The following is a 13,899-nucleotide window of genomic DNA, read 5'->3' as shown; positions in this document are numbered from 1 at the left end:
AAAATCTCCAGTCCCACTTTAAGTGTAACATTAATTTTTAATAGTTATTACTATTAATATATATGGCCTACCACTAAATATTTGAACAGCTTCAAAAATTACTCTCGATTAAACATAAATTAATGGCACACAAATAATTAGTACACACAATGTCGAACAAAAGACTTAAACTCGCATTAAATGGACCCAAAACACTAATTTAAGGTTTATTTGAGAAGGCAAACTATTAATATGCAAGGAAAATAAGACAAAATGCTAAAAATGGATTTTATTCATGTTAATATTTCCTATTTCATAAGGAAGATAGAAATTTTTTTATAGATATTTTTGAATAACGAGAGAATGAAGTACATAAAGAAATTATTTTCTCGTCCTTAGGCCTCGGCAATAAGTTTACCTCCTGGTATACACACATACCACAAGTAATTTAAGCCAACTATATTTTAACTTTGGTAATTGGAACACATTTAGGACGTCTATAAAACCCTGTTTCTAGTATTCTTGTTATTCTTCCTTTCCTCATAATTCAGTTACTGAAACAACAAACAGAAGATGGTTAATTTTTGGTCTCCATGTTTACTTTCACTACTTTTTATATGCTTCTTCATTGCCTCTACTGCGACGGTCTCAACTCACTATTCCATTTTATATTCTCCATTGATCTCTCACTATGGTATGTCACCAAATTCAAATTATATTCTCCAATTTGATTTTAGCATGGGCAATTTTATTTGAATTGCATACTTATTTCACATTAATGTTTCGTTTAGTTCCCCTCCAGAAAATAATGAAAAGTTTCTTTTAGTACAATTTACTCCGAGATAATTTTTTTTTGAACAACCAAGGTATCCACTATCAATAGCAGTGACTAATCCCCTCGTTTGGGTGCTCCACTTAAGTGTAAAGGGCTTGCCAAGAATTTTTTTTCATCCCCAAAGGTTGAGGATCAAACCCCCATTTAATTGGTTAAGGAACACAGTGAACAACCACTATACCAAGACAACTTGATTACTCCCACATACTTCTTTTCCACCCTTACCAGCTATAGCCACAGGGGTAGTTTAAAAAGCCTTTAGTATATTTTCGAAGTCAATATCACTCTAGTTGAACTATAGTCAAAAGGATTGGTTTTTAGTAACTTTATTTTAGGTTCTAAATTTAATGTGTGCGACCATTCAGAGGCGGCTAAGGCCATGTGCAGAGTGAGCAATTACATAGGGTTCCCGAAATATAAGGGCCAGTTCTATTAGTTGTCCGTCTAAAGAAAAGAAAACCTCAATCCAATTACAGATTTAAAGAGATTATTTTCTATTTGGTGTTTTTCTGCTTCTCCTATTCTCCAAAAAAGCCCCATTTTTAACTCTTTTGTTTCTTCTATTCACCAAAAAATTTAATCTTTATAATTTATTTTAACACAGGGCCCCTAATTTTATGAGACCATTTAATTAGGTTTTACCTTTTGGGAGAGATCTTTTCAAGTGTTTACGTTGTGATTATGGAGATTGAAAATCTTTTTATATAGAAAAATTTCACGTCAACTTGATGATCGAGAATTCGGTAAGGCCATAAGGATGGTAAATATAGAGTTGGGATTATATCAGGCCAGGTAAGAAAAAAACGACTTGGATATATAGAAGGCATATAAAGTGATATGAATAAATTATTGGATTTGCAAGACTATATAGAACTTATTAGAAGCGAATTGAAGAAATGATATAGGTGGATGACTAATGGGAATATAATCTTGACTCATGTAGCTGCATTTAAGTTACTGATCAAGATTTTCACATTGTTGTTGTACTTGTATACATCACCGGCCACTGTGAAGGCAATATGGAGGTTCAATATTTTCGTTCAAACTATTATTAATTTTGTTTAAGATTTAATTAATTCATTTGTTGGCTGATTGGATCTATCAATCTTCTGTGATTAGATGGATACGCGTCCAAAGAAGATATTATGGCTTCTAACGCAAAGGTATGGTTTCATGTAATAATAGTGATTTTACATCGATTATATAGCATCTACTTGCTTCTAAATAATGGTAAATCTGGGAAATTTCTGCTGTATATATAATATATTGACCAACTGTAGCATCCACATTGTGCTAAATATACATCAACCTATTAATAATGTAGTAATAATTAGTATTTGGGGCTTCAGCGTTGCCACGGTTATTTATGGGTGCTGCTTTTTTTTTTCACACTTGATGTGTGTTTCTCTTCTCATGAATAAAAAAGAAATAAAGCTTCAATCTTTAAAGTTGTAGATAGAAGAATGCACTTATTCACTCAACATTTAAAACATATATATAAGATTATGTTGACATTTGAAGCATGAAAAAAAGTTGGGTAGATGGTAAGTGCATTATACTCCCTCCGTCTTTTATTAGTTTACCCCTTTTGACTTTTGACACTATTCAAATACATGATTTTGACTATCTTTTATAATTTGTATTTAAGGAAAAATATAGTCATGTAAGATCTTGTTGGATTCGTCTCAATGTGTATTATCCAAATATCAACTTTTTGTAATTTTTGCTTATCGAAAATTAGAGATATTAAGGTTCAAATTAGTATCTCGGCAAATGTGCCCCAAAGAAAGGGGTAAACTAATTGAGGACGGAGGGAGTATATAATAGCAAGATTTCATCGTTTGAATCTAGTTGAAGCGATATTTATTTTAATTTTATGGCATATTAGTAGGTAATTGCACATGTTGTACAATTTTGTATGAAGGAGACTCCACATAACATATATACTTTGTCAGACACATCTTTTAATATATTAGTATATATTGCAAAGAATTTATGGCTATATGAGAATGGTCAATGGTGTATATTAATCCAATTAATAAAATATTCACTATACCTGAGTTCGATATACTTAAGCATATATTTATGTATCTCTAAAGGGTAGGTTACTCACTTAATAGACTGAGATAATTTTTCTCTTGTATTCATGTACAAATTCATTGCTCAATTCGATGCTGCTTTTCCATTTATAGGTCGTCAACGAATTAACCCTGAGTGGGACAGTCTTAGTTTTTTTAACTTTATTTTATTCATTGAAGCAAGTCCCTTCAAAAAATTCCTAGCCAAGTTAGGGTTATGGTTTTACGCACGCTAATACTTAATATGCATAGCCGTGTATACGCAGTTCTAACATCACCAGCTTTCGAGTTTCGACAGGGAACCCCAATCCAAGCTTGTGCTTCTATCGAAAAGCGAAAGAAGTTGAAAGGAGAAACTCCAAATAGATCATCTTTGAAGGACAATGCTGCAGTTGCCAAATGTGACTATGTAAAGAATAAGGTTTCATCAAAATCAATGTTGTCATCGGTCAATGAAGTTTCAAGTTCAAGCAATGAAAGGTGTCAAAGAAGAATGGCTAGAAGACTTTTGCCAAGACAGCGATACATGGATCCTTTTATAGCTCATGCTGATTATCGTGGACCACAACGTCATCCACCAAAGAACAACTAAAGATAATGAAATACTAAAAACTTTTTTATATGCATCCATATATGTTTTTGTTTTCGTTGCATCATATGGTTACAAAACTACTGTAGTGTTCTCATCTTTTCTTTACTTCTTTTGTTTTTCTTTATTTGGTTGTCGTTAAGTTTGTTGTTTGTAGTACTCCTATATTATACTACTTCTTTTTTTTAGTTGACCCGTTTCTCTTGTGCACATATGACAATGCACTATTTTAGACCTTTATATATATCTAATTATTATTAAGCATATATTACAAAATGTTGATATTATGAAAATATACATTGAGACGAATCTAACAAGATCACACATGACTATATTTTTCCTTAAGTACAAATCACAAAAGATAGTCAAAGTTACACATGTTAATAGTGTCAAATGTCAAAACGGGTCATCTAAAAAAACGGAGGAAGTAAGAAAGAAGGTAATGCCTTACTTTCTAATTAAGATTAATCAAATATATACACAAGTTATTCTAGGGTTAACATCAATAAGTGAAGTACACAAAACTACTAATTATACAAAGATTACTTACATTTTAACATAGCGCCGCAATTAGGGATGGCAATGTGGCGGATTTGGGTCGGGTCCACCTGGACCAGACCCAGACCCGTTTATTTTTTACAGACTCAGACATGCCCAGATCTGTTGGGTCTAGATTTTTCAGACCCAGACCCAGATCCGCTAGGACTAGCAGGTCTAGGGGTCCTAAATGGATCCTTCTTTGTTTAAAGTTTTCATCACATTTTTGAATATATGTAATTAAAAAATTTCGCCCTAATATATATAGGTCTTGTATCCATGTGGTTAAAGCATTAACTAAACAAAATTTTAAAATTAACTCATAAAATATTAAAATGTTGCAACTTACAAAATTACAAGTATTAGATGAATTTACAACACTAACGAGTTCACAAAATCACAACTCATAAAATCACAATCATAAAATACTAGAGTTTAGGTAAAATAAAAATTATAATATGTAAATGGGTCTGCGGGTCGGGTCCGGGTCTAGCATATGTGGACCCGGACCAAACCTGACTCATACTCTTCGGGACCCAGACTTGACTTGGACTGATGATCTTGTCAATCTCCTTGAGCATCAGTAATTGCATACACTTGATTTTGAACCTTCCTAGCCTTGATGCTTTGAGGAAACAAGGTTGTATTTTCATCACCATTCTTGACCCAGTCTAACTTGGCCTTTTGTCTAAGATATTGAGTGTAAATATGATGCTTCAGGTGATAAAGTTTGGTGGCATCTAGCTCTACACCAGCATACTCCACTTGACCAGGATGTATATGCATTTCTTCCTGAGCTGCTATCATTTCATGATAAGCTTTACCATCATCATCTTGCACATCTATAAAGCCTTCCATATTGAGATTTTTTAAAGCAACCTTCACAGTTTTTAGTTTTCGCACTATATCATACATCTTAGTTCCTTTCACCCTCTTATTTCATTGTTCTCTAATAATTTCATTATACTGAGGAGCATGTCTCCATATAGTATAATATTTAAAAGGTTTTTTGCCACTATCAACTCTAGAATACAATGTCAGAAAGGAAGGTGAATGATCAAATTAACCCTCGGGCATAAAACTGGCTTCAACTGTTTGGAAGGCTTCTTGCCAAGCCATATTAACCAACAGCCTGTCCAGTTTAGAAAAAAAACTCTACTAAGAAACTCCCTGAACATTTAATATCATCAAGGCAACACAGTGCACAACAAGCATTAATTGGACTCATCTCCTGAACCCTGACAGATGCACCAATCCTCTCATTAGGATACCTCACACAGTTATAATCACCAAAAATGATCCAAGGGTGCTTTGTCTGAAGCTCTCCTAGATCATGGCACAAAACCTCCCTATTCATGCTTTGATTAAAAGCATATACAAAGGTACAATACAACCCTGTCACACCACTTACTGGTTCAATAAAACAATGCATTGACTGACTTGTTACTTTGATGATATTGACCTGAAAAATTCCAAGTTTACAAGCCAACAAGATTCTACCATTAACATGATAACTAATGTTGGAAGAGAAACATCAACCCTGGAACATTATTTGATGCAACTCACCAAGGTGAACAACCTTCACCTTAGTTTCTAGCAAGCCAACTAATCCAACAGCATGTTCATGATGAAAGCCTTCACTTCAACTTGCTTCTTTGGACTATTGACTCCCCCGACATTCCAACTTAAAATGCTATCCATGAGAGGTAGAAATTAAAGGTCCCCCCTTCCTATGTCATCACCTCCATTTATCCCCTCAGCCAAGTTTGTATCACTCTACACACTTTCCGGAACCTTAATATAAAATTCCCCAAAGACATTGCTTGTATTAGTAGGCTTACGCTGACCAACTCTAACCCTAATAGGCCTTAGAGCTCGCTGGAACCCCTCCTGATCCACATCATCATGTTTCTTCTGTGGAGAACTACCTCTTTAAACTGCAACACTCCCATTATTAGGCTTCTCTCCCTGGTTCTGTTGTAGCTTCTGCACCTATTGTTGCTTAGTCTTAGCCCTCTTGCAAGAAACAACGTCATGCCCTTGAAGATGACATGATTGACATTCTATAGGCTTCCACTCATAATGCACATCCACTTGAGTTCTAACTCCATGCTCATTGACAAAATAGATTTGATCAGGAAAAGCATGAGCCAATTGCACCTCCAATAGGACCCTAGCATATTGCACCTTATCACACTTCCTAGTAGCATCATCACGCTGCAATGGCTTACCAATCCAATCCACAATCTTAAACAAAGATTTTTCTCCCCATTATTTGAATCTAATCTTCAATTGAATCGAAATAGGGATTGGTTTAAGCTCCTCCTTCTCTACATCCATGTCAGGGTTCCATGGCTTAACAATCAGAGGTTTGATGTTAAAGAAATAATTTCCTTGCAGCACTTTATCTCTATTATTAGTAGCATTAAACCTCATAATGAAGATTCCTTTCTTAGTCACTGCCACTTTATCAACATTAAAACTCTTCCATATACGACGGATAAATCCTTTCATAACTTGAATTGGAGGATTTGATCCAACAATATAACATATCATAACTAAATTCCAAAAATCTATTTCCTCCCGAATATCTTAAATCTCAATTTTAACCTCATTATCACTAACTTCATTATGTTCAATTGCATCAACATCAACAAGGGGATGTAAGATAGGAACAGGAGAAAACGATACCTCATTGCGCTCTTTGTTCTATGTCTTATGAAGAGAATCAAGCCACGCATTAAATGTGTGTCGAACCTCCTATTGTTGTTGCAAACTACGAATTGAGATATTGGCATCAAAACCTCACCCAAAACAAAATCCAAAGCTTCAATTCCCATTAAATCAATGGAGCGTGTTTTTAGTTCCTGAATCCGATGATGGACCTTTTGGCTTTGTTACTTTCTTCCCAGAACCTCCAGATTTCATTGCCATGGCAATGGCAGACGTCAAAAACGTTTACCGAGAAAATTTTGGAGGGAAATCAAGAGGAATCAATGGAACAATAAACTTAGAGAGAAGAGAGAGTTTCTCTCTCGAACCATTGAAGATTGTTCGGTAATCGAAACTTTAAATTTTCTTTGTCATTAGATTTGTTATCATCTCATCGTTTATCTTTATTATAATTCACATACTATGATATATAAATAAATCACTTGACATTATAATTTCCCCTAAACTAATTAATTAATTATTACAACATTTTAATAATGTAGTGTAGTGAGACAGGATACCCGTTTTGCAATCCGAATGGCAAGTTTTTGGACTGGATGTTCAATTAATCACCTTGAGAAACTTTCTCTCCAAGTTTCTCTCGATGTATGTTAGTCTAACGTGCACCGTCGCTACGGCAAGTATGGCGGCTGTAAAATCTTAAGGTGGCAATCAGGGAAACAAAAGGAAAGGGGCCTTTCATCTGAGTCTAAAGCATTGAGAACTCGTTCTTTGGATGAAATTTTGGGCATCGAAGCATTGGATTTTGGTCTAGGAGTGGGTAAAGTTCTTACACCAAAAACTCCAGTTCATAATTTGCAACAACAGTCTACGATTATGAACACATTTAATGAATGGTTGCAATCGATCCATAAGAGTGGAAGCTTGCATTCAAGTCGATCTATCAGTACCAATGAAGGTATGAATCATGTCCCTATATATCAATCGATTGAGATTTCAATGGAGCATAATGTAGAACAGTTGCATGTAGAGGAAATGGACAATGAAATCCTGGATAATCATGATAAGCCTGAGGATAAAATGGAGGTTGAACCTATTTAGATTGAACTTGCAGATATACAAGAGGAAATAGACTATTGGAACTCATCCATTCTTTGCTATGTATTGGGTGCTAATCCTTCAATACAAGTAATGGAGGACTTTCCATGAGAATCTGGAGAAACCTCAATGTTGATAAGGTAGCCATGATTAAAGAGGAGTTTTTCTAGTTAGATTCCATGCAATGGATACAAGAGATAAATTATTGACTGGTCACTTTATCTTTGATAAGAAGCCATTTATACTGAAAGCATGGTCACCTAATGTTGATTTTAAAAAGGAGGGTCTAAAAACATTACATGTTTGGATGCAATTGAAGATTGCTTTGGGTGAGCACTCTCTACACATTAAATAGTTTCACAATTGGGTGATCCTATTAAAAGATATGATGTTACTCGCAATAATAGAGGTAAACTACAATATGCTAAAATCCTAGTAGAGATGAAAATAGAGCAAAAGCTTTCAGAGTATTGATATGTCATAATTATATATAGTTTTTAGATGCATTCGATTACATTTGGAACTCCCTTTAGAGCATTTAGGTGCATAATGGCATGAATTACGTAAGTTGTGCTCTACTACTCCCCGTTTGTGTGTTTTGATCATTTTCCGGTTACTTTGATGCAAATTGATTATAATTACCTAATATCAAGCCTATTAATCATTGAATATGAATATATCTTGCACAAGGGTCACAATGCATCCTTTTGGGACAATTTCGAGTTAGAATGAAGCAAAGAGTTAGTGAAAGAAGTGTCAAAACTGACACCTGTTCACTATTTTAAACATAACTTTTGATGGAAAATTGATAATCAATAAATTCTAGTTGGGTGAGAAACTAGACTTCCAGGACTTTCCAATGATAGGTCACACGCCCAAATCCGACTTCTGGTTTGAATGATACAGCCTTCGCAAGTTGATGCAAAATCGCAGTTTCCTCGCCCGGTCAACCGGGCGGTTTCACTACGATGCAAGGCAAATTAGCCCGGTCAACCGGGCGAGAAAAGAGCCAAAATCGCTTGCGCGCCCGACAGGGCAGGCTCGCCCGGTCGACTGGGCGGATTTGCTTCTTTGTTGTAATTTCCTAATCACCGTCGCCCGATCTACCGGGCGGCTTCTCGGGACGCGTTTTTTCGGGGTTTTTAGCCGATTTTGTAAAGAGTATAAATAGGGTTTTATTATTTTCGTTTAGACTATCTTATTTTCTACGTTTTTAGGGCTAAATACTTAGTTTTTCTCTCTCTACCTTGTGTTAACTTTTGACTTGGAAGATTATAAAGATCGTTGATTTCGTTTTCGTTGTTCTTCAATCATTCGGTATTCTTCTCTACTTAGTTTAATTTAATGAATTTATTTAGTTTGATTATGTTTATCGAGTTTATTACTATCATGAGTGAGTAGTCTATTTCTAGGGATTAGAGAGGGAAGCCATGTTTATACCTTTTTTATTGTGGTTTGATGTTCTTCAATAATTGGATTCAATTAGAATAATTCCTATTGATTTGTTATACTTGTTTAATTCATGTAATTGCGCAATATCATGAGTTATGTTTAGCTAATAAGAATTAGAATCGAAAGATCGTATATATTAGAGGCTTGTTACAATAGGTAGATTTGATTATGTTGAGCGACCGTACTGACATATGTTAATTCTAAGAGTTGTTAATGCCTGACCAAGGATTAACGAAATACTTTATTTATTCGAACCTCAATCCAAGTGTTGTTGAACTATATTATATTGATTAAACCGGCATAAGCATGGTGGACCGATCGATTGCCCTAGGCTTTTAATTATTTGATAAATTTCCATTTTTCTACGTTCTAGTTTATTCTAGTTTAGTTATTAATTATTCAATCATTTCCTCTCTTGAAATAGTTAGATAATTGAGCACAAATCTGTAGAACTCCTGTCCTTGTGGATCGACCCGTATTTGCCAATTTATGCTAAACAGACACCGTGCACTTGCGGTATATTTTAAAACACATCAAGTATATATACTTCATTAATGAGCATCCAATCAAGATAAGTGTGCCAGTGATATATGAATGAAGGCCAATTAAATGCTCGAATTGTAAGAATTTTGGGCATGATACGAATGGAATGCAAGTTATAGAAAATGAGGCAATAATAGAGGACTAAACATGTAGCACCTGTAGTTTAGGAGTAGCAAGCATATGGAGTTCAGGTACAACAAGTTCCTAATGTGGTACAGGACAAAACAATCAATTCCTCAAATTATGAGACATGTCATGCATACTGTTGTGGAGAAAGAGATAGAAGTTGGTCCATAAGGGTCCCAAAGAGCTCTTAAGCCTATAACAGTGAGTCTAATGTTAAAGTAACTTGAATAGGTAATACATTTAACACATTGCTCAATATGGATGCTAATGGACATGGCAATGAGCATGAACTGAATGAGATAAATGTGGTTGAATTGAAGGAATAATGGACCTTTAATATTGTTAATGGATAGGTTATTGTGTTGGAATGCTTGGGCTATTACATCAAAGCCAGATAATGTATGGATCAGATGGATTCGTTTGGTGTATATATTAGGGGTGATAATTAGTGGCCTTACTCTCTTAATGGAGGGGCTAGCTGGTATTGGAGGAAAATTTGCCAAGTCAAATATCAACTCAAATTGCTTTATATCGAGGCTGGATTGAGTACTCTTTCTGCTTACTCAATTCAAATTGTGTATGATAAGATCAAAGGTGCAAAAGAGAATGTTTCATGGGATAGAGTGGTTTGGAATAGACTTAGTATTACAAAACATAGATTCATTGCTTGGCTTGCAATTCAAGATAAACTACAGACTACAGAAATACTGGCAAGAATTGGGATTTCTAACACTGATAAATGTTTGATGCGTGATGCTAATGGGGAAGTCGTTCACAACTATTTTTCAGTGCACTTTTAGTACTTCTTGACTGGAAATCAAGATGTGCTTGGGCACAACAATAGAGTTCTACACACACTAGCTGCGAAAAATTAGAGAGAGAAATGAAGAGAGATAAAAGCTCTCACTTAGTTTGGTACAACAACCCAATTTTTATCCCATCCAAAAACAACTAAAGCAAAATTATGATGCTACCCCCCATAGTTGAAGCTCAAACCCTCTCTGTAACCTCAGTTTCCATTGTTGTGCCACCTCAACCCTCTACAACCACCTTTTCCAAATCAATTGACACCTGCTTCTCCATTTGGAGAGTTATTGCCCATCTTTTCATTCCAATTCGCAAGATACTGACACAAGATGAAGTTCAATACGGTGAACTTTTTCGGATTCAAGATGGTTCATTCCAGATGCATCAAACGCAACCCGAAGAAACGACGCGCAGATCTCTGGTGGATTTTTCTTCCTCTAACTAAACAGCAAGATCTATGGGCAAACGAAAATTCAGATAAGTGTTCCTCTACTCCTTCCTAAATTAATTTTAATTGTGATAAAATTATTATTAAACTGCAACGTGGCGGATTATAGCCTTGGAGTAGTGTCCTCTTTCACTGGGGTTTGTTGTGTTGTCACCTTAGAATGTCCTTCTTCTTCATGAATAGTTATTGCCCATCTTTTCATTCCAATTCGCAAGATACTGACACAAGATGAAGTTCAATACGGTAAACTTTTTCGGATTCAAGACGGTTCATACCAGATGGATCAAACGCAACCCGAAGAAACGACGCGCAGATCTCTAGTGGATTTTTGTTCCTCTAAGTAAACAGCAAGATCTATGGTCAAACGAAAATTCAGATAAGTGTTCCTCTACTCCTTCCTAAATTAATTTTATTTGTGATAAAATTATTATTAAACTGCAACGTGGCGGATTATAGCCTTGGAGTAGTGTCCTCTTTCACTAGGGCTTGTTGTGTTATCACCTTAGAATGTCCTTCTTCTTCATGAATAGTGTTAATTTATGCATAATTGTGTCATGGGTAGGTTTTACTTTGCTAAATTATGGGATTATAAATTGGGAAACTGTGAAGCTAGTTTCACACATGAGGCTTTCGCTCTGCCTTCCTTTTCCCACCCTTAATTTTGAACTACCTTTGTTTATGTCTTCTATTAATCACTCATTAAAAAACCTAAATTATGCGGATATTGTTCGATCCTTTTCACGTTCCAATTTACTTACTCACTCCCCACCACCAGATGGTAAGGTTGGAAATTTCGATGCACCTAGAAATCATAGCCCTCCCCCGGTTCCCCGCTCCTCCTCTAAACACCATGCCATATCTGGCTCAGATGTGGGACTTGACAATCTCACTTCTGCTGTCGCTCACTCACCTGAACATGCTAATGCCCCTGTCCATAATTCTCCTCCAACTTACCCTTCTAAACTACCCATGAAAGAAGGGGTGGATGGTAGCCCTCAACATCCCCCAAACCCAAAACCTGATCTTTCACTTGCAAATGATCTCTCAGTTTCTTGCCTCCTAGGTAAACCTTTTGGTGACTCCATTCTGATCTCTGTAGTAGCAGCCAAGCTTCATCGTGAATGGAACATGCTCAAAGGTCATGTCACTTTTGTTGATAAATGGATGGATTATGTTCAAGTTTGCTAATAATGAAGACAAATTATCAATATGGAATAATAGGCCCTGGTATGTTCAAGGATTAATCCTAGCTTTTTTTGCTTGGCAACCTGCTTTTAATCCTTTAAATTCACACTCTAGCCATCTGGGTTCGTCTTAATCTTTTGCCTTTGGAAGTTTGGTCTAATTCATGCCTTTCATACATGCTTAAACCTGTGGGTCCTATTATTAGAATTGATGACTTTACACTATCACGAATACGAGCACGCTATGCTCAGGTTTGCGTAGATGTTAAGGTCTTACAAATTGTCCCTGGGTCATTGATAGTGAATCTTCATGGTAATTAATACTAGAGAATTCTTCCTTACTCATGAAGGTATGTTAGAGGTATGCCCCTTGTATGGTTCTGAGGAGCATACCTTAGACACTTGCAAGGAAAAAGCAACCCATACTCTTCAGCTTGTGGTTGATAAATTACAGGCTAGCACTATCAATCCATCAACTAAACCATGCCCTCCCAAAGAAAACCAAGCAGAATCTGACTCAGGGGAGTCAAGTGGCAGATGGATAAAGGTTATGCCTATGCGGCAATGTCGTACCCCTATTGCTGCAAAGAATACAAAGGCAATAACTTCTTTCTTTAAACCCCCTCCTACTGATAATACAAAAGATTCTGTACTAGAATTCAAGGAGGCAAACCACCCAGTGGAAAATCAAACTCTCCGTCCTGAAGAAAAGTCAGATATTATTCTTGATCCCCCTAAGCCTCCAAAGGTCTCACATCTGTTAAGTGATAAGGATGTGGATTCCCTCTTAGCAATGGAAACTATTGATGAAGCATAAACAATGATACAAAGCTTTTGTAAGTTTTGTTTGGGTTGCCTTAACAAGGCCACTTTTGTTGTACCTATGTACTGGAACTGTCAACTTAGATATAGGTACTCCTAATATACTAATGAATCATGTAGTAGAACTATCTACTAAAGTGTCTAAGGGTTGTCCTATTACAATGAAAATAGAAGTTGTTTTCTACAACGTGGAAGTAATTATATACTTATCTTCACAAACGTTTAGCCTTTGTATGTTTCCCCGTATATGTCAATATCCACCAACTCTAAAGTGCTATCTATTGGAAAAATTCTATCCTTTTATTGCTCTACATTGTTATGCAAACTCAGAATATCAAAGGATCTTGAATGAGCATGCTAACAGTCTATTTATAATTGACACCACAAACGTACTCTTGATGTTATATGGTCCTACCCGACTGACCTAATTCATGTTTTGCATTTACAACATAATCTTATGTTTTGGTTACGGACTAATTAATATATATTATATATATATATTATATATATATATATATGTATATATATATATATGTATATATATATATATGTATATATATGTATATATATGTATATATGTATATATATGTATATATATGTATATATGTTATAATATTAATATATTATTATATATATATTATTATATATATATATATATTATATATATATATATATATATATATATATGTGTATATATCATAATTACAAGTATGTAATCCCAGCAGGAG

General features: G+C 35.3%; 1 protein-coding gene across 1 annotated transcript; it reads left to right on the top strand.

Moving 5' to 3' along the window:
* Positions 1-392: 392 nt before the first annotated feature.
* On the top strand, positions 393-3,674 carry LOC104896150 (hypothetical protein). Its single transcript, XM_010682859.3, has 3 exons — positions 393-673; positions 1,934-1,977; positions 3,191-3,674. Exons 1-3 carry the CDS (start codon positions 553-555, stop codon positions 3,482-3,484), a joined length of 459 nt encoding a protein of 152 aa, XP_010681161.2. The 5' UTR covers positions 393-552; the 3' UTR covers positions 3,485-3,674.
* The last annotated feature ends 10,225 nt before the right edge of the window (positions 3,675-13,899 follow it).

This window comes from Beta vulgaris, chromosome 6 (genome assembly GCF_026745355.1).
Source record: "Beta vulgaris subsp. vulgaris cultivar EL10 chromosome 6, EL10.2, whole genome shotgun sequence".
In the NCBI taxonomy this organism is placed as follows: domain Eukaryota; kingdom Viridiplantae; phylum Streptophyta; class Magnoliopsida; order Caryophyllales; family Amaranthaceae; genus Beta; species Beta vulgaris.
Note: the sequence above shows the minus strand (reverse complement) of the source record. Positions and strands in the feature narration are given on the sequence as shown.